At 47.5% G+C, this 24,067-nt stretch overlaps 1 protein-coding gene across 3 annotated transcripts in view; it reads right to left on the bottom strand.

The window, feature by feature from the left end:
• NCKIPSD (NCK interacting protein with SH3 domain) overlaps positions 1–24,067 on the bottom strand; it is a 53,395-nt gene that overhangs the window by 25,811 nt on the left and 3,517 nt on the right. For 2 of the 3 annotated variants that reach the window (XM_042799580.1, XM_042799582.1), the window contains exons 2-4: positions 5,891–6,003; positions 4,923–5,124; positions 410–497 (exon numbers count right to left, since the gene is read on the bottom strand). In XM_042799580.1, the coding sequence (XP_042655514.1) occupies positions 410–497; positions 4,923–5,124; positions 5,891–6,003 (403 nt within the window). Of the gene's footprint in view, positions 1–409; positions 498–4,922; positions 5,125–5,890; positions 6,004–6,174; positions 6,348–24,067 lie in introns of those variants that run through there. The other variant, XM_042799581.1, reaches the window with a different exon arrangement.

The raw sequence follows: 24,067 nt of genomic DNA, 5'->3' as shown, positions 1-24,067 counted from the left end.
GGGATCTTAAATCACTGAGGTTGTGCACTGGCCAGGCTAGCCATGTGAGAAGATCGAGTTTCCTCTTCAGAGAACACCAAGCTTCCCAGGGCTACTGGCACCAGAGGACCAGGAGGATGCTGTACCTGGCACCCATCCACAGGCACCAGGTTGCCCAGACCCCACGAGATCAGGGAGGGCTTGAAGGAGCACCGGACACCAGCTCATGACCATTAGTATTAAAACCTATAGGAATTTAGGAGATAGATACATATATTTATATATATATATAAAAGAATATAAAATCTATAGAAATTTAGGATATAAGGATGCTCTTCTAAGCACAAAGTAAAAGTATCCGGGCACCACAACAACTATATCTCGCAGTGTCTGTTTTGTGGCCACGATCTGGAAAGCAGTTTGTGCTTACTTTTAATGGGAGCAGCAATCTGTGCATTCTTGCGTTTCTCTGGAGGTGGGGGTGTGATAGGAGCAGCACGCCGGGGCTGTGGTGGGATCTATAAGGAAAGATGTCAGAGTAATCAGAGGAGGTTGACAATAAAGATATTTTCTGTTATGAAACCTTCTTTCTCACATGCGCGTGTAGATTTGTCCTTACAACTCTCTCATCATTCGGGGAAGTTTTCTCAGGAGGACAGATATTAATAGGTGGCTTCCTAGAAGAACAAAGCAGGACTCAAGTTGGCTTCATCCCCTCCCTGTGACAGGCAAAGCAGCCCTTGTTTAATTGCTGTGTTCAGCAGCACACAGCACACACATCGTGTAGACCTGTCAAGCATTTACTCCTCCTTTATTCCAAATGCAATCCCACACACTCACCGTGACTCCACATTACTCTCAATAGCTCCACAGAGGCTGCAAACAGAGCGCATATTTAGACACTCTTCTGGAGAGATCCATTACATCAGCTACAAATACCCTTGCAGAAAGACAAAGCCAAGGACTGGAGACATGCAAATGCCTTTTCCATGCTTTCAGAGCTATTTCTGCTCAGGCAGAGAGAAAATCGGGCTAGACCCTCTGTGCAATCCTACGCTACCTATAGGAAGACCAGATGGGAGAAGCTTTTGCCAGGGAGTTGAATTAACTCTCTGCATCTGGGGCTTCTCCTGTAAGTCCCCTCTGCTAGGAATACCAAGCCAGCAGCACACAAGCCACAAACCCAGATTCCTCCACTCATCTTTTTCTGTTGGGTTCAAACACCATGACCACCGACATCGCTCTCACCCAGAATTACTCTGCTGAGGTGTAACCTCAGGGTTAATCTCTGATCAGCAGGACATCACTGAACAGAGCAGCCAAGCTAGGTGGGAGCACATGGCAACAATACTCTAATCCTCACATCCCAGTGGCTCAGGGCCAGGAGACTCAGTTTGGGGTCTCTCCAGACTTCTGCAATTAAGAACCTGCTGCCTGAAACATGCCTCTATTTTTATGGGATACTGCAATCATGGCCTACAGCAAAACCACCCAGGGCAGCACAGGAAGGGAAAGGAGGCAATGGCCTGAATGTCTCCGGTAGCCCAGGTTGAAGTCAGACAAAATCTAGAGTGACATTCAGGCCATCAACACAGTTCCAATTTTCCAGGTTTGTTTAGCCCTGGATGAGAAGTTTTTCTGTGACCTGTCAGTGCTGAACAGCCCTATAATGCCTCACTTGATACAGAGCACTACCAGTCCTTGCAGTGAAAAGCTGAGACAGGACTCAAAGAACGTCCCTATCAAATAGCTCAGAACGAGGAGAATGAAAAACGTACATTTTTCCCCTGGATCCAGGAAGGGCAGAAACCTCCTCTGAAATGGGAGCAAAGACACTCTTGTAAGTAAGACCTTCAGGATCCACCTCAAATGTTCAAGACTTGATACCAAAAGCTGACAATACGGTTCTCATGGCCCATGTCTGGATGCTACACAGCAATCTGCACAGCTTACAAATATTTTTAAAAAGGGATCTCTCGGTTACTCTCTCCCACCTTACACCTAATACATCAAACTTTTACTGTGTCACGTAAGTCTCTTTACAAGCACCTTCAGCTAGTGGCTTAGTATGAGGTATTGCTGCAGACTCCCAGTCCGAGCTCTTCTGCTCTTGTCAATCCATCCCACATTGTTCTCTGGGTAAAACGCTATATGATACTTGCATACAGCCTCAAAAATGATCTGTGTCAGTCCAAAAAGAGACTGCACAGCTGAGAGAGGCCAAACAGATCAGGAGGGGTCTCTGCATCGCGTGGTTGGAAGGCTGGTCCCAAATCTGGAGAGCTCAGCTGTGCTAAAAGCAGAGCCCTCTCTGCAGAGTGATGGAGGTAACAGCACGAGTCGGAGCTGCTTGGCACAGCATGGCCACGATTACCAAAGAAGCAGGATTTAGCAGACAGGCAGGCTCGGAGCTTAGAGCAGCCCCATGGCATTATTTAGAGATAGATAGGGTTAGGTCATTCTGAAGTATTTCCATGGCTTCATTGGCCCTTCCAAATTTACCATGAAAATTTAACACAGCTATTACAGACTCGTGTTTAAATTAATAGATGTACAGCTAACATTAGCTCAGAGTCCTGCCAGCCTCATTAGACAGCCATATACCACAGTCCAAGCGGCTGCGATAAGAATGTGAAGCACCACATGAATTTCCCTGTGTTGATGCCTGTCCAAGCTGTGAAATGCTGCACCGTTGGGAGTTGTGAGGGGTAACCGACAGCCATCCCCTCCCTCTGCCCCACATCCCAGCCACTGCTGGGTCCAAGAGGATGATGTACAACACCAAAAGCCCCCAGTGGAAGGGGAGGAAAGGGGAGAAAACACCCCCTGTCCAGCTTCCGTGGGGAAGGTGCCCATGCAGGAGACCCTGCAGCTCAGATCCCTCCTGTCCAGAGGGGAGAAGAGGAGGGACCTTACCAAGGGTTCAGAGAGAAACACCTACACATGTGTTGACAGCCTCCCTTTCCCCAGGCCTCTAAAAGGGGGCTACGAACTTCCCCAGATCCACAGATTTTACATATGCTTCTTCTCCTTTTCCATTTTGCAGGGACTGCTAGCAGAGGCTCTGCTTGAGACAAGAGCTGACAGCCACAACACTTCCATCCCCTTCCCAGCTGGGCAGGCAGAGACCACCACCACTCCTTCAACTCCTGGGAATAATGCTATTATAGTAGGAACCTTTAAACAAACAAAAAACCCAAAACAAATAAACAAACCAACAATCCCCCGCCCACCACCTCCTTTAGGCAAACTCTGCCAAGCCAGACTCCCTAGTCTGCAGCAAAAGCTTCCAGAGACAAGCATCACAAACCCACTGAACATGCACAAAGGAAGCAGACTGATTAAAATACTCAGAGATCAATCTCCTCCTCTGGCAGCTGGTATGTAACTGCCCCAGCTTCCCAGCTTATGCTAACTACAGAGGAGCTGAAGAGAGGCTCAGCACAGGTACCATCACCAAGTACTTCAGACAGGTCATCCCTGGGAGCAAAACCACTGACAAGAAATTTGCACCTCAAATTTTGCTTAAGTTTTCAGATGTAAACATTGAATGCACCTGAAAATCCCAAGCAGTGAAAAGCACATCCCAAGACCTCTGCTTCTCCGGAATTAGTGAGGAAGTTTAGATTTCAGTAGGTCTCCTCTTAGGCAGCTGCATTACCAGTGGAAGAAAGCAGTGCTGCTTCCTCCATTTTGAATTTTCAAAGCACAGAGGAAATCCCTCAACTGAGCTGTTACAATCTCAAGGACCCCTTTCAGCACAGGGCTAAGCTGGAGGCCCTTTGACTGCATCCTCAGTGCCACCCAGACAGAAACAGTTCTTTGTCAGCCAAGGAATCTGTCTTGCTCCCGTCTGGCAAGCAGCCAAATCACAGACCAGATAAAGACAGGGAATCGGCACAGAGAATGGGCTGTAAGGTGCTCCATTCGCTTCGCCCATGATGCACAGGCTTGAGAATGGAGCTGGCTTGGCTGACCAGACAAGAAAATGAATACAAGGAAGAAAAATGGGGTTTGTAAGGATTGCCGTGTTCTGCATGAGCCAGAGCTACCTTTCATCTCTGCAGACTCGCAGTTCTTGGAGTGTAAAACAAACCTCATCTGCTAGGAGTGACAGTGTATCAGTACTTCGCCAACACCGCCTCCCAACACTTATCCCAGATAGATGAAGAAAAACTACAGTGCACATGTTCATCTGTAGGAGGAAAAAAATCTCTGCGCTCATCTTTGCTTGGCGCCTTTAGCCCTACCATCCAGCTATACCCACACAGTGTAACTGGCCACATCATTCACCCCCAGCAACTGCTGCATCCGTCCTGCGCTGCTGCTCTGAAGCCTAGCTGGCGCCGCACTGTAACCTTGGATCTGTGTGCTGCTGAGATAAAAAAGTAATCTGCTCTAACTTGTATTTCCTGCAATTTACCTTCAATTCATCATGACAAGCAACATTCAGACAAAACAGGATCTCTGTTTTTTTTTTTTAATGTTTTGAATAGTAAAACTAGGCAACCACTCCAGATAAAATGCTCAAAGGACCAAAGATCTTGTTGTGCAGATTTAACAAGGGGGAAACAAAGCAGTGCTGAGTACTTGGAGGGAGTTCTGCTGCTCACATCAGAACTGCTTTTCAAAACTATTCTCTGGGGAACTTGCAACTCTTTTAGCAAGTTGTCAAGAGGCAGTCACACAATATAGAGTGAATCTCACATGTCACCATAAAACCATGGACGCTCAAGGATCCCAAAAAGCATCACAGGTGCTAATGGCAGAGGACTGTTCCAGACTTCTTACACAGAGACAGCATTTATTTACATTGCAGTAATCCCAGGTAAGCAGCACAAACACTTGATTCATGACTTCATCTGCAAAGGCATTTTATTAAACATGACAAGCAACATCATACCACCAAAGGAAGAACCTAGAAAGTGTCCAGCCACTCATACCTGATAGAGACCTTCATCCTCCTCCTCGAACTCGGTGTTTGGAAGACTGTGATGTCGCTCGTATCCCGTCCGGCACACCCCGTTGGGCTGCCGTGCCACATCCAGATGGTGATCGCTTGAGGACTGTGTCATAACCATCCCCTGAGGGGTGGGAGAGTGACCTTTGCGGGAGACTGTTTCCTTCCGGTGATGGATCAGTTTTCTGAAACGGAATGACGACATCAGGAACAACAAAGCTAAAGGAAGAGAGCGACTGTGCTGCAACATTAAATTATATTTTTAAATGGTTTATTGCATTTGGGCTATATATACCAGAATGGGTTACATTACTCCAAACACCAACTCCAGTTTCATTAACAACTAAGGAAGCACTTCTGGGGGAGGAAGGAAGAGGCTTTGCAAGAGCCCATGATTTATTCATCAGTTCGCTGGAGAAAAATGCCTCTTCCTCGGGGGAGAGTCACATATTGCATTGCAAGCTTCAGAAATTGCCTGCACTTCAGAATTGCTGTTCAACTGAGATTAAACCAGTGTGCCTCAGCGCAGAGTGTGAAGTGTCGGAGAAAAACAAAAATTCTCCTCACAAGCAATTATTTGAGAAGATATTAAGGACCTTGTGCCACATGTCAACAACCTCTACAATTCCTGGCTGGTAGAGAGGAGAAAATGCAGCTGGAAAGGTTTTGGATTTCTCTTCCAAGCCTACAATGTAGCTGAGAGTTTCCTTTTCTTTACACGCAGAGAGATAGAGAGGCAAGACCAAAGCGCTGCTTTGTTAGACGTGGTTGGCAGGAGCAGCATCAGCTACCACCTCAAACGCTGGGAAGCTCTCCGAGTGCACCAGCACTTCGCAGCACAGGAACTCAAATCAACAATGTCCAACTTGACCCCCAAGAATAGAAAGACACAAGTATCACACGCTGACCACCCTCCATCCAGCAGCTCTCCCAGTCGCCTGTCGTACTTACTGGAGGACATCTCTCTGCTCCAGGTTGTACTTTCCCCCATTCTTCATGGCCGCGTTGTGCACAGCCTCAATGGCACGGTCAATAGACTGGAGAACCACATCTTGCTCCAGCACCTGAGAAACACAACATCCCACACGTTACTGCACTGCTTCAGCTGCGGTTCCTCTGCACCAGAGGTTAGAGCAGGAGAGACCACAGTACAGGAAACCTCCAGGGCAGGGACTGCACAATCAAAATGGCCAAACAGCGCCCAGAGCCAGAACCCTATCTCAGCACCATCTCACCTTGCCCTCCTTCCTCCAGAGGAAACATACTTGAAGCTGTGCTTCAAACTGAGTCTGCCCACTCAAGGTTTATGGTTGGAAAAGGAAGTCACTGTTACAAGCACCAAAGTCCCCTGATCCCTACAGGAAGACCAGGGACAGACCTTCCAGACCATGCAACAGCCCTGAATATTCATGTCCTGCAGAGAGCTTTCGAGATCCCACTGCAAAACCCAGATAATCCCAAGCTCAATTATTTCTGCTCTTGCTGCCCTGCTACAGAACAAATACACAGCTGTGAATGTTAAAGACTGAGTAGAAACCTGGTGGCCTTCAGAGTCCATTGGCTTTGGATTTACATTTTTCCTTGCTTTTTTTTCTTGATGGTTTTTATACATGTTTTGCAACTTGAAGTGCCTTTTCCAAATCTCCACCCAAACTGTCATAGCAACATTTATTCCTCCTGCCAGCCAGTTTAGCATTCGTTACTGCAGCTGAAATAAACACCAGCCTTGAAACAAGAAATACCAAAGAAGCCTTGAAACAAGAAATACCAAAGAAGTCATTCCCTGGGCTTACACAGGAGGCTGGCAGAGTGAAGGGGCATGGGAAGGTAAAGCAAGTTTCCACACTTGAGGCATTCTTCAAGGCTTTGTTTATCAACAATTGACATGCCTTCAGATTACAAAACCTTTACAGGACGAAGGCTGAAGACAAAGGACATGCTACTGAGTCTTTTCCCCGGATCCAGTGGACCCACAGGTCCCCCATAAGGGGCTGCTGGTGCCTGCACCATCCAGCTGGCCCCACCACCACAGCCTCAGCCCACGCGCGCCGGGGGAGCAGGAGAGGAGGGGGTGCTTGGCCTCCAGTGCTCATTGCAGATGTTTGAACACTAAAACCCCCTTCATCTTTGCTTGCTTTGGCCCCCCTCCCTGTCCCTGCATCAGAGCAACCATTTATCCAGGCAAGGAGCGGCTGGAATCTCATCAAGGATGCACCTTAATTGGCCTTAGGGGGCTGCAGAGCAGCAGAAGGCAAGCCCTCCCCGCCGGGGCTGAAAGTGCCTGCCTCCATAGCACTGGCATGCAGTTTTCTGATAACATGCTATGTATTATTTATGTCCTGATTAATTACTAAACCAAATGTGAATTAACAGCTACCACACCGTGAGCAAAAAACAACCTCCAAACAAGGTGGGGATGAGAGGCCCCCTCTGCAATATTCAGCTTTGAAAAAGAAAAATTTAGGAGCATTTTTTTTGTTGGTTTGTTCTCCCAAGAAAGAGTGATAGGAGAGAAAGCAACTGGGGAAACTTTAAAAATAAAACCAGTTATGTTAATAGATCTACCAAATTTGTTAAAGTATCAGATTAAGGACAAAATCAACACTCGGAGCCCAGTTTTGGGATGAAGCCTTCAAGCAGACCCATATTTGCCTAGGGAGCTTTTCACCACCTCTACTTACAGATCTAAGTAAGGAAATGGAGGCAAAGTGCATTTGAATATATTTAACGGATCATTGGAAAGAAAGGCAAGTTATTTCAGAGAATGCATATTGTTTTCTGAGAAAATTATGGCAAGCTGCATGCTTTCTCTGGAAACCAGGAGCAGCGCACAAGTCTCCAGCGCCACTGTCCCCACGGGAATGCCAGCGACCCCCGCCCTCTGCACAGCCCACCCGCCCTCAGGCTGCTCCCACCTGAGCTCCCACCATAAAATTCAGCACAGCTCCTGCTACAGCCTCCAAACACCCTCCCTGGTCCCCTGCTTGTAGACCCTCCACATTCACCACCACCCCCTCCAAAAACATCCCCTCCACGAGACGCGCCCCTTCGTGATGCCTCCTCTCACCCTCCCCAGCCTGCCAGCTTTCACCTACACGGGTTTCAACCCTTTTTCAGTCCAATCTTCCAGGGAAGATCACAGTAGAGAGTGCTGAATCCACTGAACGGCTCAGCCTCTCTGCCTTCTTCTAGAGGGCACATCAACATAGTCCACAGCCCACAGGAATCCACAGGCTGGAGCTGCTACTTGTTGTGTGATGCCATTTGTTATGGAAAGGGCACTTATTTTCTGATAAAACAGCATTTTTGCACTAATGCAGCAGCACTGTGACAACCTGCTTTTAGCTGCTGTGCTTTTTCCTTTGTTTCTGCTCCCCAATGCTCTATTAACAGGGCTCTGTCAAAAGGGCTGGAATAAAAAAGCAGCATTAACTTGCCAGTTGCACTTTATGATATTGTTGATGCTGCTTGTAAATCATCTACTTTCTTGCTCAGCTGAGCTGGTCAGGGGTTAGGATCTTCAGCACAAGGGGCTGCCGTGCATTCAGGTTTCGTGGGACACCCAGCATGGGGGATCCGCTGCACTATAGCCATAAACTAAATAAACAGAAATCAGTACCCTGAAAAAATCATGTGGTTAGAAGGAATCCGCATGCTCCTCAGGTTAACCAAAATGGTATTGCTTTGTTTGAAGAGGATGGACAAAAAAGCATGTTGCAGCTAAAAGGAGCATGGGTTGCGCGGGGGCAAAAGTCAGTTTTGCCAATGTCTCACCTACAGTCTCCTTTCTCCCTAGGATTCAAGGGATCACCTGCTCACAGCAGTTCAGGATAATGCACATCCCTCGCCGTTCTCCCCATAGAGTTTAGGGAGACCAGTCACTCCACAGCGCTGGCAGGGGATTCCTGCCTGCATCCAGACCTGCTCCAGAGGATGCTGCAGCTGGGATGCAAGCAGAGATCCCGAGCGGTGCAGCCAGGCAGCGCACGCCCGCACCTTCTCGCACGCTCACAGGCAATCCTGGCCACGCACAGCTCCTCAGCCTGCAAAAAAGAAAGGTCACAAACCGGCTGCAAGGTAACGGAGCAGAGCCTTTGAGCTCAGGCAGGAGAGGTTGGTGCTCAGAAGCCCGTTCTCACCCCCGCAGGGCCCTGCGCTACGATCCTGCCCCTGCCCCCTCCCACGCTCCAGGACACTGAGATGAAACCCTGCTCGTCGGGGGCTAAGCTAAGGCTCACACAGAAGCAGGGGAGCGCATGCAAAGGGCAATCGCTGTACAGCATGCTGTCGGAGGAGACGTACCACGTAAAGCCCAGGAATTCAGCTGGATTTACTGAAGCTGTGCTGGTAACTGCACGGGTGGGGGCTGGCAGAGCCCGGAGCAACCGCTGCAGCACGCTCGCTGTTAACTACATCCTTCACCAGTTACCAGCTCAGCAGTGGCGTGGCCATGCCAGTGTCTCCCAATATGTGGAGAAGGCAGCAGGGACAGGGCAACGATGGTGGTGGAAAGTACCAGCTGCACGTGCCAGCCTATATGGGGTGAGCGTGGGGGTCTCGGTCAGGTGGCACAGCTAGTAGGCTGCAGCCAAGAGGCATCAAGGAGACACCACCTTCTGCCCAACGTACCATGAAGAGACAGATTTTGGTGAGGTATCAATCCACATTCACATTGCATCTCACCCCAGAAAGGAGTGGCCACCACCCGCTCTGTCGGCTATTTCTGGTTTAATCAAATAAAACGCTGCAGCGGAGAAATGCTGGGCTCTATAAACAGCCTGCCACAACCAGCCTGGCTACACCAAGAGGTGGGAGAAGAGCAGAGCAGTGACCCTTGACGATCACGGGCTAGACTGGCTGACAGGGAGCTGTATCAGAGAACTGGGAGCACCGTCGGCACCCTGCCGGCGAGCTGCCCTGCAGGAACAAGTTACAGCTCAATTAGGGCCAGGAACATCAGCCAGGAAACAGAGTTTCTTCCTTCATAGCCCAGTGTAGGAGAATCACAGAAGCATCAATAAATCATTACTTCCTCCCTCCCTGCTAATAACACGAGCAAACAAAGGGTTTCCCCAGAGCCTGCTGCCAATTTCCTCCTGTCCCTGTCTGCTGGAAGGGGGATGAGGGGCAGAGCCAGACCTCAGCACTGCCCTGGGGTGCTCTGCACCCCCCTCCCGAGGCAGATGGGGAAGGATGCATCTCCCAGGGCCAAAGCCAGGCTTTTAAGGAGCATCTTTCCTTTCAGGATCTCTCACGGGTACCTAAGTGTGGCCAGCACGAGGCACGGCCATTCAGAGGCAGCAATGCATTCGCCCCCGTGGCTAACACTGCTCTGATCTTCACTGCCCCAAAAGCAGTCACCCCAAATAGAGCACACGTGCACAGGACACTTCGCACGGCTCTGCTTCCCCACGTACAGGCTGGTGAGAGACCCGAGCGTTTCAGAAAACACTGTTGGTGTCCTTCCTGTGCAAACAGCACGACCTCCTCTCCTGCCCTCCTGGGGCTATGGAAAATGTCACCCCCTTCCCTCTTCGTTTCGAGTCCTTCCACATGTACTGCCGGTGTTGTTTAAATGCACTCACACAGAAGAACTTGCTCAACAGTCTAGAATAATCATACCTTTCAGAAAAGCATTTTCTAGACAAACAGGCTGACAGCTGCATCAGCACAGACAGGCTGAGCTACCCTGCGTGTGCGAGACTCCCACATTTATGAAAGTGGCCCATTAACGTATGGCAGGCTTTTCTTTGCCTCCGCAGGGGGCTGATCCAAGAAAACATTACATTTTTTTCCTCCTGCCTCCCCAGTTTTTAGTGATCAAGGGCGTTTAGTCTTCTGCATGTGCAGGAATCAGTGCCCTCATTTCTGTGGCTGCTTTTGCAGCCATAGGAGTGATCAGGCAGAGCTGCTGATTTTCACCCCCATGTCATTGCTTCAGCCCTCACAACAAAAGACAGACAAAGTTTTGTTTCCAGTGGCAGCTCAGTTTTCACGCAGCTGCACTGACATGGACCAATGCTGAAATTACAACATTTATCCCGCTGGTATACACAGGCACAGGCTGGTTCTTTGTTACTCAAATCGGAGACGAAACGCCACCTCTTAGGTCACATGCCATTCATCCCCAGTCACCACCAGACTATCTGCACCCTGTATTCCTTCCAGATTTAAATGATCACAGCAGCAATTTACAAAAATCAACTAGCCTTTGTCCACAGCAGAGTGATATACCAGATATGAGTTCCCCCTTCTGAACCACACAGCTCAACCAAATGGGCTGAGTTTTGGTTTTAAGCATTGCTGTGGGAAATTCAGCTCCTTTCTCTTCCCCTTTTTACAGCCCCAAACAGAAATGTTTAGTCCCCAGGATGTTGCATTAACTTATTCTTGTCAGCATGAGGATATTGTGCCTTACAGCACTTAAAAATGCATGATAAAAACGCAAGTGAAACAATGGGCAACTGTCCTGGTTACTGAGCGAATACGATGAGAAAAGCTCCAAACCAACCTGCAGCATCTCTGACTCGCTAGTGAGTGAACAAAGACATGGCTGAGCTCTTCTGACAAAGAGGCAGCCCAGGAACAGATCTGGAATTCCTGCTGATATGCTATAGTGGGTTTCTAACAGATTGGTGTTTTTCCACTGTGTGCTGACAGCAGCCACTTGAGCGGACAGCCTGCACAAACGAGAAATTAAGAGAAAGGATAGCCAGGGAAAGGGCTTAAGTTGTGCAAATCATGCTAAACCAAAAGCCAGAGTTCCTGGCAAAAGAGATGTACTAACTAGGGACAGTACAGGCATGAGTGGCATTTGGAATAAACAAAACCCTGAAGGCAGCAGAGGGATGCACAGCAACCAAACTGCAACCGATTTCTCTCCCAGGAACAGGCAGCTTCAGAGTCAGAAAGAGGGGGGCAGAGACACGCTGACGAACAACGAAACGCACGCAACCCACCACTGCACATTTGTACTTCCCAAGGTGGAAATGCTTCGTCCTGGGTCTCTCCAGCCATACTCAGACCTTGTTTACTGGCCATGCTGATCAGAATCGGCCACCGATTCCTTTCCCTCATAATTCTGCGCCCTCCAGTAACCAGAACATGACTTTTAAGCCAAAACACTCTAAGAGGATAAAAGCAAAGACAAACATTTTTAAAATAAAGCTGTTAACACATACTTACATATCTTGCCATTCTCTGCTGCCTGAATTCTTACTGCTCTCAATGCTTCAGGGGACACTTCTCTGGCTCAGCCTGTCCCAGGTGAACAGCCCCCAGACAACAGAGCTGCCCATCTCTTTAGGAGAGGGGCATTTCAGATGCCTAAAAGATGCTATTTAGCATCTTTTCGGCACACAGTTGTCAAACCAAGTCAGTATCAGACATGATCAACACTGCATCTATGCAGGGGAAACCTTTGTTTCCACTTACATGTATGTATATATAAATTATACACATACACATATGTATTACAGCTACCACCTACACTGAAAATTAAAACAAGCAGGAAAAATTGCAGGTAAGTTGGCAATTCAACTGATGGACACAGACAGATGCAAGAGAAGAACACGTATGCACGTGTTAACGGAAAGGGACTTTCTTCCTACATGCCACAGATTGGCACAGATTTAACAGCATGCAGTTACATGTTTGAGAAAGAGGTAATAACTCATTATTCATCTTGCAAGAGAATTTATGATTTATCATTGTGTCCTCCAAAATCCTCCCTCTCCCATAACCATCCTCCTAGAAAGGGACAGAAGGTGGCAAACTGCAGTTATGATGCTCTTTGGGCATAATTACCATGTTACCCAAACCCAAAACAATGGACGAACTGTAAAGCATCTCTTACTGACTTAACAGGAAAGGGGAGACTGAAAAAGAATATCGAGCTGCCACCTCAGCTGCCATGAACATGGGAAAGCAGACCTGGCTGCAGACACAGGCGTACAACCCAGGAACGCCAGCCAGGGGCGAAGGAGAAGAGGCAGGGAGGGTGGACAGGTCACCATCCGAGAGAGCACAGAACCTGTGGGCTCGGGCATGAACGACTCGAGTCTGCCACGCAGAGAAGTGCTGCTTTCTGGTATCTGCTGGATGAACAGCCGTATGTACTTTATTAAAGCCACTAATGAGGGAAAAGAGCTTCCATTCTCACAGGGCAAACACAAGAAAGTCATCACCTATTTTTATTCCTGGACAGATGTAAATTGCACAAAATTGTAAACCAGACACAAATCCCCAGGATCTTTTTAGCAGCATCAGGATCACAGCTGCCAGGCCCGGCACAGCCAGTGCTCCTTCCTGCAAAGCTGCCACTGCGAAAATGAAAACCTGCCTTGCATTACCATGAGCAAACCTGAGAGAAGCCTTGGAAAGGTCTCCCCAAACAAACAAGATTCTAGTCAGAATGATCAGAGGCAGCTTGCTTGCTGCAGGATCAGTTAACGGTCAGGCTAGAAAACTATTTTCCTGTGTCCTGGACTCTGCATGTGGAGCAAACACTGCCTCTTCTGCCATAAAAGGATGAAGCTGCCCCTGCACACCCCAAAATAAAAAGCAAGCCACCACGGCAGGATCAGAAACCACATTAATTCATACATAAAACCCAGTGCTTCGTCCTGTAATGAGCACTTATCTTCAAGTCACTTACGTATCCTACCCAAAATGCAGCTTATCACAGTGATGTGATCAGATCATATCTGCGACCTACTCCATAATAAAATGATCTCCAAACCACCATATGGAAAAAAAAATGAGTATTTGTTACCAGGAATAGAATTCTTCAAGCAACTGCAGAGTAACAGCAACCAGAAAGCCTGGGTTTATGCTGTCCCTCTGCACAAAGACAGCAGCTCCATATTCACACAGAGCAAAGCTGATTCCAAGGCAGAGGAAACACTAACAGTCCTTTTACCATCATCCCTTCACACAACTCCCAAGCACATCAGGCAGACCAAGATCCTTGAGGACTTCTCCTGCTAATGGTGTTTCAGGCCAGGGACCCAAGAGAGGAAGCACACTTAAAAGTTTCTCCAAAGTAGGCGCCCAAAAAAAAAAAAAAAACCTCATTTCTATATAATGCTCCCATAATACGGATCTCACTGGCAATTTCTCTTCTGTTCACAGCCCCCTCTGGGTCAAAGGTATCTGAAATATCAGTACTAGGAAACCCCAAGATACCCACCCACCTCCTCCCTAACATTTTCAGATTATACAGACCAGTTCCCACCAGTCTGAAGGAAACAGCTCCCCAGTGCTGGGCAAGCACTTCCCAACATGGGAATCCCAAACAAGCCTTCCACTCAAACACATCCAGTCCCAGCAGCCTCCCTCCAGCTGTCAGCAGGCTTCATGACTTTAACCTGGGTACAAAATACTCATTAAGGAATTTAAACAAAAAGTATGACAGCGGGACTCCCAGTTAAAGATAACCCTCAAATGCTCATTTGCTTTCAGGTGAGCCACTGTAAAGCTAAGGCAAGAGGGAACACCTCCTTCTGAAAGAAAACACCCATCTCCCTTGCTCCCCTAACATGGATTTTGGTAGCTATGTATTTTGATACGTTCAGAGTAGTGCTACTGAACAGGTGATGCTATGCATGCGTTTGGCTTATTAATGCTATACACAAAAATTACATGAAGTTAGGTGTGCCAGATAATTATAGCAAAGCCATTTAAAGACTGTCGAGGGTGCAGGTGCAGGGCAGCAAGGGAGGGGGTATCAGGGGCTGAAATACTCCATGTGGGCTGCTCTGTCAAGAGGTAGATCACACTAATTGGCCATAGATAAAATACCCAAGTATGCCAACATGCTTGTTAGCTGAGAGTTGCTCCTGCAAGCACATTTATTCCTGGCAAAGCAGATGTTTCTGCTGAAGCAATCAGCACCCAGACACTCACCAAATCCAGCGAGTCAACATAATCAAGCTTTACTGGGACAACAATAAAGCTAATGCTAACTCATGCCAACTCATAAAGGAAGATATCACTGTCTTACAACTACAACTGTTACATGCATGATCATAAAGTCAGAGCATAGACCAAAAAAAAAAAAAAACCAGAAAACTGTGAACTAAAGACCCTGCAGCCTCCTGAGTTGCTTTTTGACTGGCTGACACACAGTGGGAGTGGACAGCACAGTTTTTCTGTGCTGAAAAACTGAAACAGACTGACGGTTTCCATTGACCTACAAAAGTACCTTGAGAATTGCAAGTTTAGCTATGTTTATCAGAGGAATGAGGCTAACTTGCTGTTATCTCCAGTTTCAGTTCAAGAACAAATTCTGGGGTTTGTTTAGTGGGCTTTTTTTACCTTGAAAAAAGATGAAATGGTTCAACTGGATTTGCTGACATTTCACCCACAAGGAAGTAAGAGGTGAGTCATGGAAGAAAAGCAATTCATTAGTGTCCCACACTATCTGCAGGGAAAAAATAGCCTACTCCTCTAGCTGCAAGTTATAATCCCATCTCCTTTCACAGTTTTAGAGTTGCACAGGCTTTCCAGAAAACACGAAGCAATGGGAACAGAGTGTGAATGTCCTCTCAGGACATTGTGCTACAGGCAGCAGAACAGCCATAATCCTGTTTTCCTCACTTCCTGAGGCAGTGAACAAGAAAACCTGCATTTGTTGGGACTGTTCACTCCCCACATATGAAACTTTTACCCAGCTCACATGCCGTATTACAGTATCAATTTCTTGCATGCACGTCTTCACATGCCACATTCACCCATGTCAGCATCCACCTCACTCAGCGGCATCAGAGAGCGCAAAGTGCTGTATTTCAGGAAATCTTCCCAGCCCATCTCCAGCGGGACAAATCCTGCAGGAAAAGAGATGGCCAGGACTCAACTCACCTCTACCGGACCCAGCTGGTGGCCCCTCCATGCAGGAGGTCTGGAGCAGGACCCCTCGGGTGCACAAAGCCATCGCCGGGCAGAGAAGGCAGTAGGAACTGCCTGACAGCAAGTAAGGGGCTATGGTAACTCTCAAGCAGTGTGGTTTGCACAGCCTAAGTGCATGCAGCCTCCCCTGCCCCTGCCCCATTTTCCACCCCCAGCCCCGCCAAACTCCTCCAGGTTGAGGCTGATGACTCTTTGCCACTCGTAACTCCTCACAGCTCAGACATGAGAGGTTTGGGTCATCCTCCACATCTGAAGTCACATGAGACCAAATATGGCCAAAGACGGTTTTGTTGAGAGGACTTTCTTGCTCAGCCATCAATTATATAATAGTGTTTAAAAGTATATTAATAGTGTTTAAAAGCTTTTGAAGTGACCTGAAATTGGTATCACTTTGAGATCTTAAGCTTCTGTATGAGACCTCAAGAATACAGCCAGTTCACATGTGTTCATACATGTAAAAGTTTCACATGTCAGCCCAGATCTCTGGACAATGCTTCTAAGGGAGCCCCAGACCACAGACAAGATGCTTCCCAAAACTGGATGCTGGAAGGGTTTCTTTCCATGCCTGATGCAAAGAATTATGCTGTACAGGCCCCTTGATAATAACTGATAATAAGAGATAACAATGCTGCTGCTATCTCTTCTCATTGAGCTAATGGAAGACAGAGATGTGAAATCAAGTCAAAAAACAAATTAAAGGGGACACTTTTTTCAGTTTAAGACAATAAAGGTGATTCTAGGGAGGACAAAAACTTGATGACTTAAAACCCAGAACTTCAAGGGACTTTGGCTTTTTGATGTCAAATGGAAGAAGTCTTCAGCTACAAACACTTTGATTTGGCCAGCCTCAGGGAAATCCCTAAGCTTCTGCATTAAGTAGGTAATGAATTTTTATGATCACCATTTTTACTCAAGGTACTGGGTTTTCAAGCAATTATTCTTTTCAGATGCTGAAAAACATGGGCTTCCCTGACACTTGAGCTTCTCCCCCAATATTCCTCAGGGACAGCCAAGCCTGGGCACTGAGGGAAAAGGACCACAGACCCGACCTAGCACGTCACTCTGGTGCAATTTATGACCAGAGCATAGCACACTTGATGTTCAAACCGTGGTACCCGCTCCATCCCTCTGCAAACACACTACCCTTCCTCAGAAGAAGAGGGAAAAAGGGTATCTGTGGAAAATCATAGAATTCACTAAGTTTACCCCAAAAAGAATTGTCACCACATCAGACTGAGAGGCCACAGAGGTTTGCAATTATCTGCTCGGTGGGGAGCTCCAGCCACCAGCTTTAGGCAGCCACCCAGTTTTTATAGGAGCTGCCACAGTTCTCTGTCCAGAGGAGGAGGATACAACTCAAGAGGAGGATGCTGAGCCCAGCCTCCCGACCAGCGAGCTCAAGGGCAGTGGAGCTGGAGCAGGACCAGTGGGAGATGACCCCCCCCACACACATTAGCAGCTGTGGGGGTATCGCCTCAGGCACAAAGCCCGAGGACAGGCATTTAAGACCTTTTCACCAAGGCATCATCCCAGCTTCCAGGGGATCCCCTCCTCCTCGTGGGTGAGTGCCTATTTTTGTAGCTCTTGCCTCATCTTTTCCTTCATCCCTTTGTTTTTATTCAATATAATAGAAGGTTTGAAACTGGGGCCTGTCCTCATATTTCCACATTACAAGGCACTATCCTCACTTGTACTAGGAAAAAACCCAAGAAATAATTAATAGCTATTACTTAGAAGAGATCTGATCTTAAATAGGAACTACTGATTTAGACAGAAAGGACCCACAACCTGGAATTATCTAGTGTGCTTAGTCCGACAGCTTGTTTGTTTTTTGTTTTTTGTTTTTTTTAAATTAAACCTCTTGAGCAGCTAAACAAACTAAAATGTCAGCCTATGGTGGCATTTCCAGATCATGGGCACAAAAAAAAAAAATTTAACGTCTTGCAGACTGTTTTCATGCACACCACCACAGCCTGAGCAGGAAAAAGGGACGAAGCAGCGTAGATGGGACACCATTGGCATGATGGCACAAAGACAGACACCTAGCCCAAAGGCACATCTTGCTAACATGAAAGGCAGTCTGACAGAGGAATGGGCTCACTGTGCTCACAGCTGGGTGACGCTGCCCTTATTTAGCTGTACCAGACAGACAGGAGGAAGGACACAGGCTTCACAACTCAATAATCAAGAAGTAAGCAGCTTCCAAGGAGGGAGTGACAACTTCTTTTAAACAACTTCAACAGGCAAACAAATAACCAGGAAAAACAAACCCATGAACTTCCCACATCATTCTAAAAAGCCCACGCTGCCAGAATTTTATTTCCCCTTCTTGCTTAAGCCGTATGCTAAAAGGGAACAAGTATTAGTGCTTTGTTCCCTCACAAGGGAAGCAAACAGCTCTGCCAAGTTAGCTCTGCGTCGCAGGGCATGATCACAAAAGAGCTGAAATGAAGCTAACCCTCCTCTCCTGCTGCAAGGTGGTGGGTTTTGTCTTTAAGACAACTCTATTTCTCTGTCAGCATCAACAGAGCTTTGCCCAGAATAGTGCTCAACATCCCTGCGGCCAGAAAGCGATAGGGGCAGAAGGGGAATGGATAGAAACAGATGTAGTCATGAATTGTGCCCTCTGTTCCTCTTCTCACATGACAAGCTTCAAACCCCTTTCTTTAAAATCAGAGGTTTTGCCATGTGATAAAATCAAGTCCCTCCTGTAAAGGTCAAAACTTTATTCCTGAACCACTGGCTGGGGAAGCAAGTGATGCTCCTCCAGAAGCAGGACTGGGACCCACCACAACTCCTACTGCAACTCAGGACCAGAGGCAGTGGGGGCGGTCTGGGTCCACAGAATTTCCAGTGGACCTAAACAGACTGTCATTTCCAATGAGAATTTCTCCTCTAAATACAACACAGATTTTGCAGCTCCAGATGCCAACTCACAGAAGCAGCACAAACTGGGGTCCTCCAATAGTGCCAGCATCCATTTCTCTCCGTGGCACCCGCAGGGACCAAACTGCTTCTCGCACCTCATTTGCATAAGCATTCAGGAGCAGCCCCAGCATCGAGTTCAATTATTTCTCCTTGACCTTGTGACAACAGCTTTGTCATCTCCACTCACCAGGCCAGCCCTGGAAACAGGACCTCCTTCCCCATCGGAAGTTAGCACCCGTTAGCAGAGCAGCCTGCACGCACAGCCCCAGCAAAGGCAGCGACTGCAAGCCTGAGCAGCAGCGTATCACCAGCCCAGCACCTCTCCCCAGGGGCACTGCAGCAGCCCCCACCACGTTTACTCATCACCGACCACCGTCCGGTGCAGGCAGCGAGCGGCACAGGCAGCCCTGCCCCATCCTCCTCAGCGAGGCACATCACTAGAAAGAGATCCGACATGAAAAACCAGGGCAGGTCTGCAAGAGCCTGTGAACTGGGGCTGATCTCCCAGTCCAACAGCAAACACTTCCAGCCCTCACAGCCCTTGCAAGTCTGCATACAAATGCGCCTCTTTAGTGAAAGAAATTGAGCCAACTGTTACTGCCATGGCCAAGAAGAAAGCCTCAATTTAAGGTTTTCTCTCTGGAAGAAAGGCAATGCACATGCATTTTAATTTAAAATCTCTGCACACAAAGCTCTGTTAGAACCTGTGGCTTGTAAAATTTGGGTTATAGCATTGGCCATGGAGGATGTCAGCATCTGTGAAGTCTAATTTTCCTGCAGACTATCTAATGCTATAGTTGAACACTAAGGCTGCTTGTACTTCCCTCCTTGTAAATCCTTCCTGGAATCTATCCTTTTTCCAGGACCCACACTGACAGCTCATATGCTGAATATATAATCCTGGCTGGGAATGACAAAGTTCAAATCCTTCATGAGGGAGTGAAGCTGGGATGACTTTAAAAATTCTATTTGTTTTTATTAACATCTGAACAAGTAAGGGAAGAAAAAGAAGAGGCTGATTCTGTTCCAGAATCAGAGCTCCCCTAATAATGACCTCAACAGACAGGTTCAGCTGTTTGCCATGTTTCAGTCACTGACAGATGTAAATACCCATTTTAAACCACAGGATTTGACCTTCTCCACAGGCATTAATATGCCCCAGACCCTTCAAGGGATCTTCTTAGGTCAGCCAGTGACCACGATATAGCCTGCTTTTGTCAAAGCCCTTCCTGTGTACAGGCTGCTCCAAGCATGGAGGTTACAATTCTCTGGCAAGAAGGACTCTTCACATTGTTTTCCCATCATTAACACCAGCACATTTTTCTTCAAGGACAAGCAACACAAATTCCTCCCCGCTTTTCAGCACCTTGCTCCCTCTGTACTTCACACACAGCAATAATCAAAAAAAAGTCAATTTCCATGAACTTTGTTTATTGGTTTTAATAAAAATCTCTCCTCATGTTTTTTTTTTTTTGTTGTTGTTGTTATTTTTGGGTTGCTTTGTGGTTTTGGGATGGCTTTGGGTTTTTTTTGTGTGTGTTTGTTTTTTTTTTTCCCCTCTCCTAAGAGTTCACCTGATGGGATGCTGGAAATCCTGGAAGGAAACAGAAGAGTGGGATCATGAGAAGAGGTGTACAAACACAAGCACAGAGCAGATGCGGCTATGCAAGCCAAGGGACTTTCAAACTTCATGTTCAAAGACATCTGCTAGTCCCCTTCAGCTCAGAAAGAGCAGCTGAGGCTGAGCTGTTGGTGTCCTGCTCAAGGCGAGGACAGCATAAAACTGGTCTTCTGAAGCATCAGAAGACAGTGATGGCTGAAGGTGGGACACCTTTCAGCAGACCTGCTGTCTAGGACATCCACCAGCTTGACTTGATGTTGGCACTGTTATTTTAAAAAGACATACCTACGCCGCTGGGCAGTCATCAACTTATTTTCCCTTGAGGTGACAGCAGTATTGATCAGCTTAAGTCTGCATCAACTAAATTTCAGTATTAATGAGAAATTCAGCTGAGCCACAACCCTCCAGTGGGGCCTCTCACCCGTACCCTCACTCACAGGCAGGGGAGCAAGGTCTGGCAAAGCAAGTCACTTAGAGGGAGTCCCATAGCAAGCTGGTTGCAGATTTGAACAGAATCTAGATTCCCATATGTTAATCACAGGAGCACCTTGCTCAATAAATATACACAATTCAGTCATTACTAAATACTTTTTCCTGCAAGTGGGGCAAGAGGAAGGGTATCTGTGTTTGCTGTCCTCCAGTGACAGCACTCCACATGCTATTTTGAACAGATGCTCCTAGCTCAAAACTGGCAGTTCTTCCCTTTGCAACGAGAAGTTGATCATCTTCCAGATGTAAACCAGGGAAGGAAGTCTAGCCATCTTCTCCTGATGAAAAGTACTCAAAAACCACGCAGCAGGCAGACCATAAAATCACAGGGTAACAGCAGGTGATCACTTGTGCACCACAGTGAAATAACCGCTCACTGCAAGACCAGCACTAGGAAGTCGGGGTGCAAATGACCTGGCAGACACTGCAACCCCGCGGAGAAGCTGGAGACCAGGCTGTGTTCATCAGCTCTGGGCAAGTGCCTCTCCAAAGGCCTGAAAGGCACATTTCTTCTTTCCAGTCTGCCCCCTCACCTTGACCTTCTTCCACGGCAAACAAAGCATCACTCAAGAGCAAACATGGGCTCTCAGACATCTCCCTACTGCTTGCTCGCTCCTGACCAAGCCAGCCTTCATGCTGTTCCACCCTGAAACAGGATTAATGATTCCAGCCCAAAGCAAACCCAACAGGACCATTCATGCGCCCACCAGTGTCACTCCACCCATACTCTGCCATAACGCAGATGCAGGAACGGTAAGCCCAGGCCACCAGTCTTCTTCATACATGGGTGTCCAGGTCACAAAGGCAAATTTTATCCAATATCAAAAAGCCTAATTATTTTTAATCGGAGTAAAAGTGAGAAGAACATGTCTTTATAGCCAAGCAAAAATAGAGGCTAAAGATCATTAGTGTATTTCTACTTTAATCATTCTGAACTGTGAAAGATGGCAAAACTTTGGCTAAAGTTTCAAGTCTTTAGCTACAGTAATTAGAAATGGTTATAATTCCCCTGCGTAATTTAGTCTCAGGAATAAAACATCTCAAAGCATTAGTAGCTCTGACATGATAGCATCTCTGCTATTACAACAGCCCAGAGAAAAATGCTTCGTTCTTTCAGTTACTTGCATGTGTCAAGAAACACAGCCTCAGCTGCAAAGCACTACCAGCTGCTTATTCTCCAAAATAAAACTTTATTTTTAGCCTAAGTGCTTATTCAGGATCTGTGCGAGTATTGCAATTAAGCTCTCACACCCATTGAAATCTCTGTCACATCTCAGCAGATGACACGTAACGATGCAGGCTCCAGCACAGGAGATTGTCTGTACAACAGGCTGCACGATCATCACCTTCTGTTCGGGAGCAACGAGAGAAACTCTGCCAGGGGTCAGGAGCACCGAGTTTAAAGCTGGATTTTTACACAAACAGAAGCAGAAACTCTTTCAGCAAAGCAAAATTGCCAAAGATTAGTTTCCAGCGACTGGGGATTTGCTATCAGAATAGCTCATCATTTGACTGACACCATACAACCAACTCTCTGCTCCACAACCATCACCGTCTCCATCCATGCTAGCGTGAAAGGTTTGACAGCACCTGACCTACCACCGCTCGCCGCTTCCCCCGCGGCCCCGCTCCGGCACCAGCCCCAGCACGTGCTGCCCCATCACCAAACCAGCGCATTCGCTATCCTGGCAGAAAGCAACCAGATTAGAAACAAACTGTTTTCCAGCAAACGGGTGAACTGAATGAATCGAGAGCAGGGCCAACGTGGGGGAAGGCTGGACCTCAGAGCCGGGCGCAGGACGTGGGATCGGGCTCGAGGAGCAGCCGCGAGCTGTCAGACCCGTGCCTCGAGCCCTGGCCTGCAAGGGAAGGCAGCTCCTACGCCACCTCACGCCACCCAACGCGCCCCAACCCCGAACCTGTGTCAATGCCACAACATGAACCGGGATGAAGGGGTTTCCCCGCAAACAGAGAGCACTCAAATTTCACTCCTTTGCAGAAACCTCTTTTCCGTTTGCGGCTTGGGAGGTGAAACATCATTGCTGTGCCTGCCCAGCCAGGACTACCTGTGCTCTGCTGCTGTGCATTTGCTTATGCTGCAAGAGAACTTTCGGTTGTTGCTAGGCTGCACAAAGCAGTCTCTTATTTTTATCACATGCCTGTTTATTCTTGTAGAAAAAGATATGGCAAGTAGCAATCCAAGGCATCCTCAAAATGCTTGTTATACTGTTGGATGGGTCCATTTTCTCATCAGACAGCCCAAAGCTTCTTGGCCATCAGCATACACACCTTCACACCCCAACAGCCCCCTTTTCTCGCCCCTCCAGAGCTACAACGTGAAAGTGTCACCAACTGGAGAAGGCCTCAGCTGAGCAAAGAATCTAAACCCACACTGCAAACAATTTTTCAGTTATTCCAAATAAATTTCAATTAATTTTGAAAAGGCTATTAATACTAATTTCAAAGCTGTTTAAGGGCTTAATACAACTGAGCAGTAGATTTGCAGCAGCCAGCATGCTAAACCATTCCCAGTTCACCAGAAAATACCCCCCTGCAACTTAGCACTTATTTTTGCAACCCTGGCATTTACCAATACAGCATTTTACAGCTGCTATTCCCCGCCTCAGCACGTAATATTAACACCTCCATTGATAGGGAATACAGCCTGGGTCAGCGCAGACAAGAGACGAGGCAAGACCAGCCATGGTACCTGGTGAAGACGAGAGCTGAAGCAGACTGATGCTCGTGTACATGGGTCCCACAGCCAGGAGCAAACCACCACAGCCAGCCCCCGCCCTGCTCCCAGCCCTCCCGGGAGCAGAGCAGATAAGCTTTCCTGGCAGGCCAAGTGCCACCCGTAGTTTGGCATCCTCTGGGTCAGCCCCTCGCTTTGTACTCCAAGTGCTGCTGCAGTACAGCCTGAAACCTTCATCCAAAGCTGGAATAACTCCAGACTCACATTACAAAATTTTATGTCCCATCATAATGATAGCAACATACAGGCTATTTAACCCGAAGGAAGGACCCTTATTATTTTCTAGACTTGGAATTTGTCTCATCCTGACACCAAATGAACCTCCTACTCCTAAGGAAGCTTTCTAAATTGAATCTTTTACAGCTTCACATAAAGCTTTGAAAGGCTTGCCTTCTGGAGTGACTGTCTGACTCCAGAGGACACCCTA

This window comes from Tyto alba, unplaced genomic scaffold (assembly GCF_018691265.1).
Source record: "Tyto alba isolate M040663 unplaced genomic scaffold, T.alba_DEE_v4.0 Super-Scaffold_3, whole genome shotgun sequence".
In the NCBI taxonomy this organism is placed as follows: domain Eukaryota; kingdom Metazoa; phylum Chordata; class Aves; order Strigiformes; family Tytonidae; genus Tyto; species Tyto alba.
The sequence above is the reverse complement of the archived record's forward strand: the minus strand, read 5'-3'. Positions and strand labels throughout refer to the sequence as shown.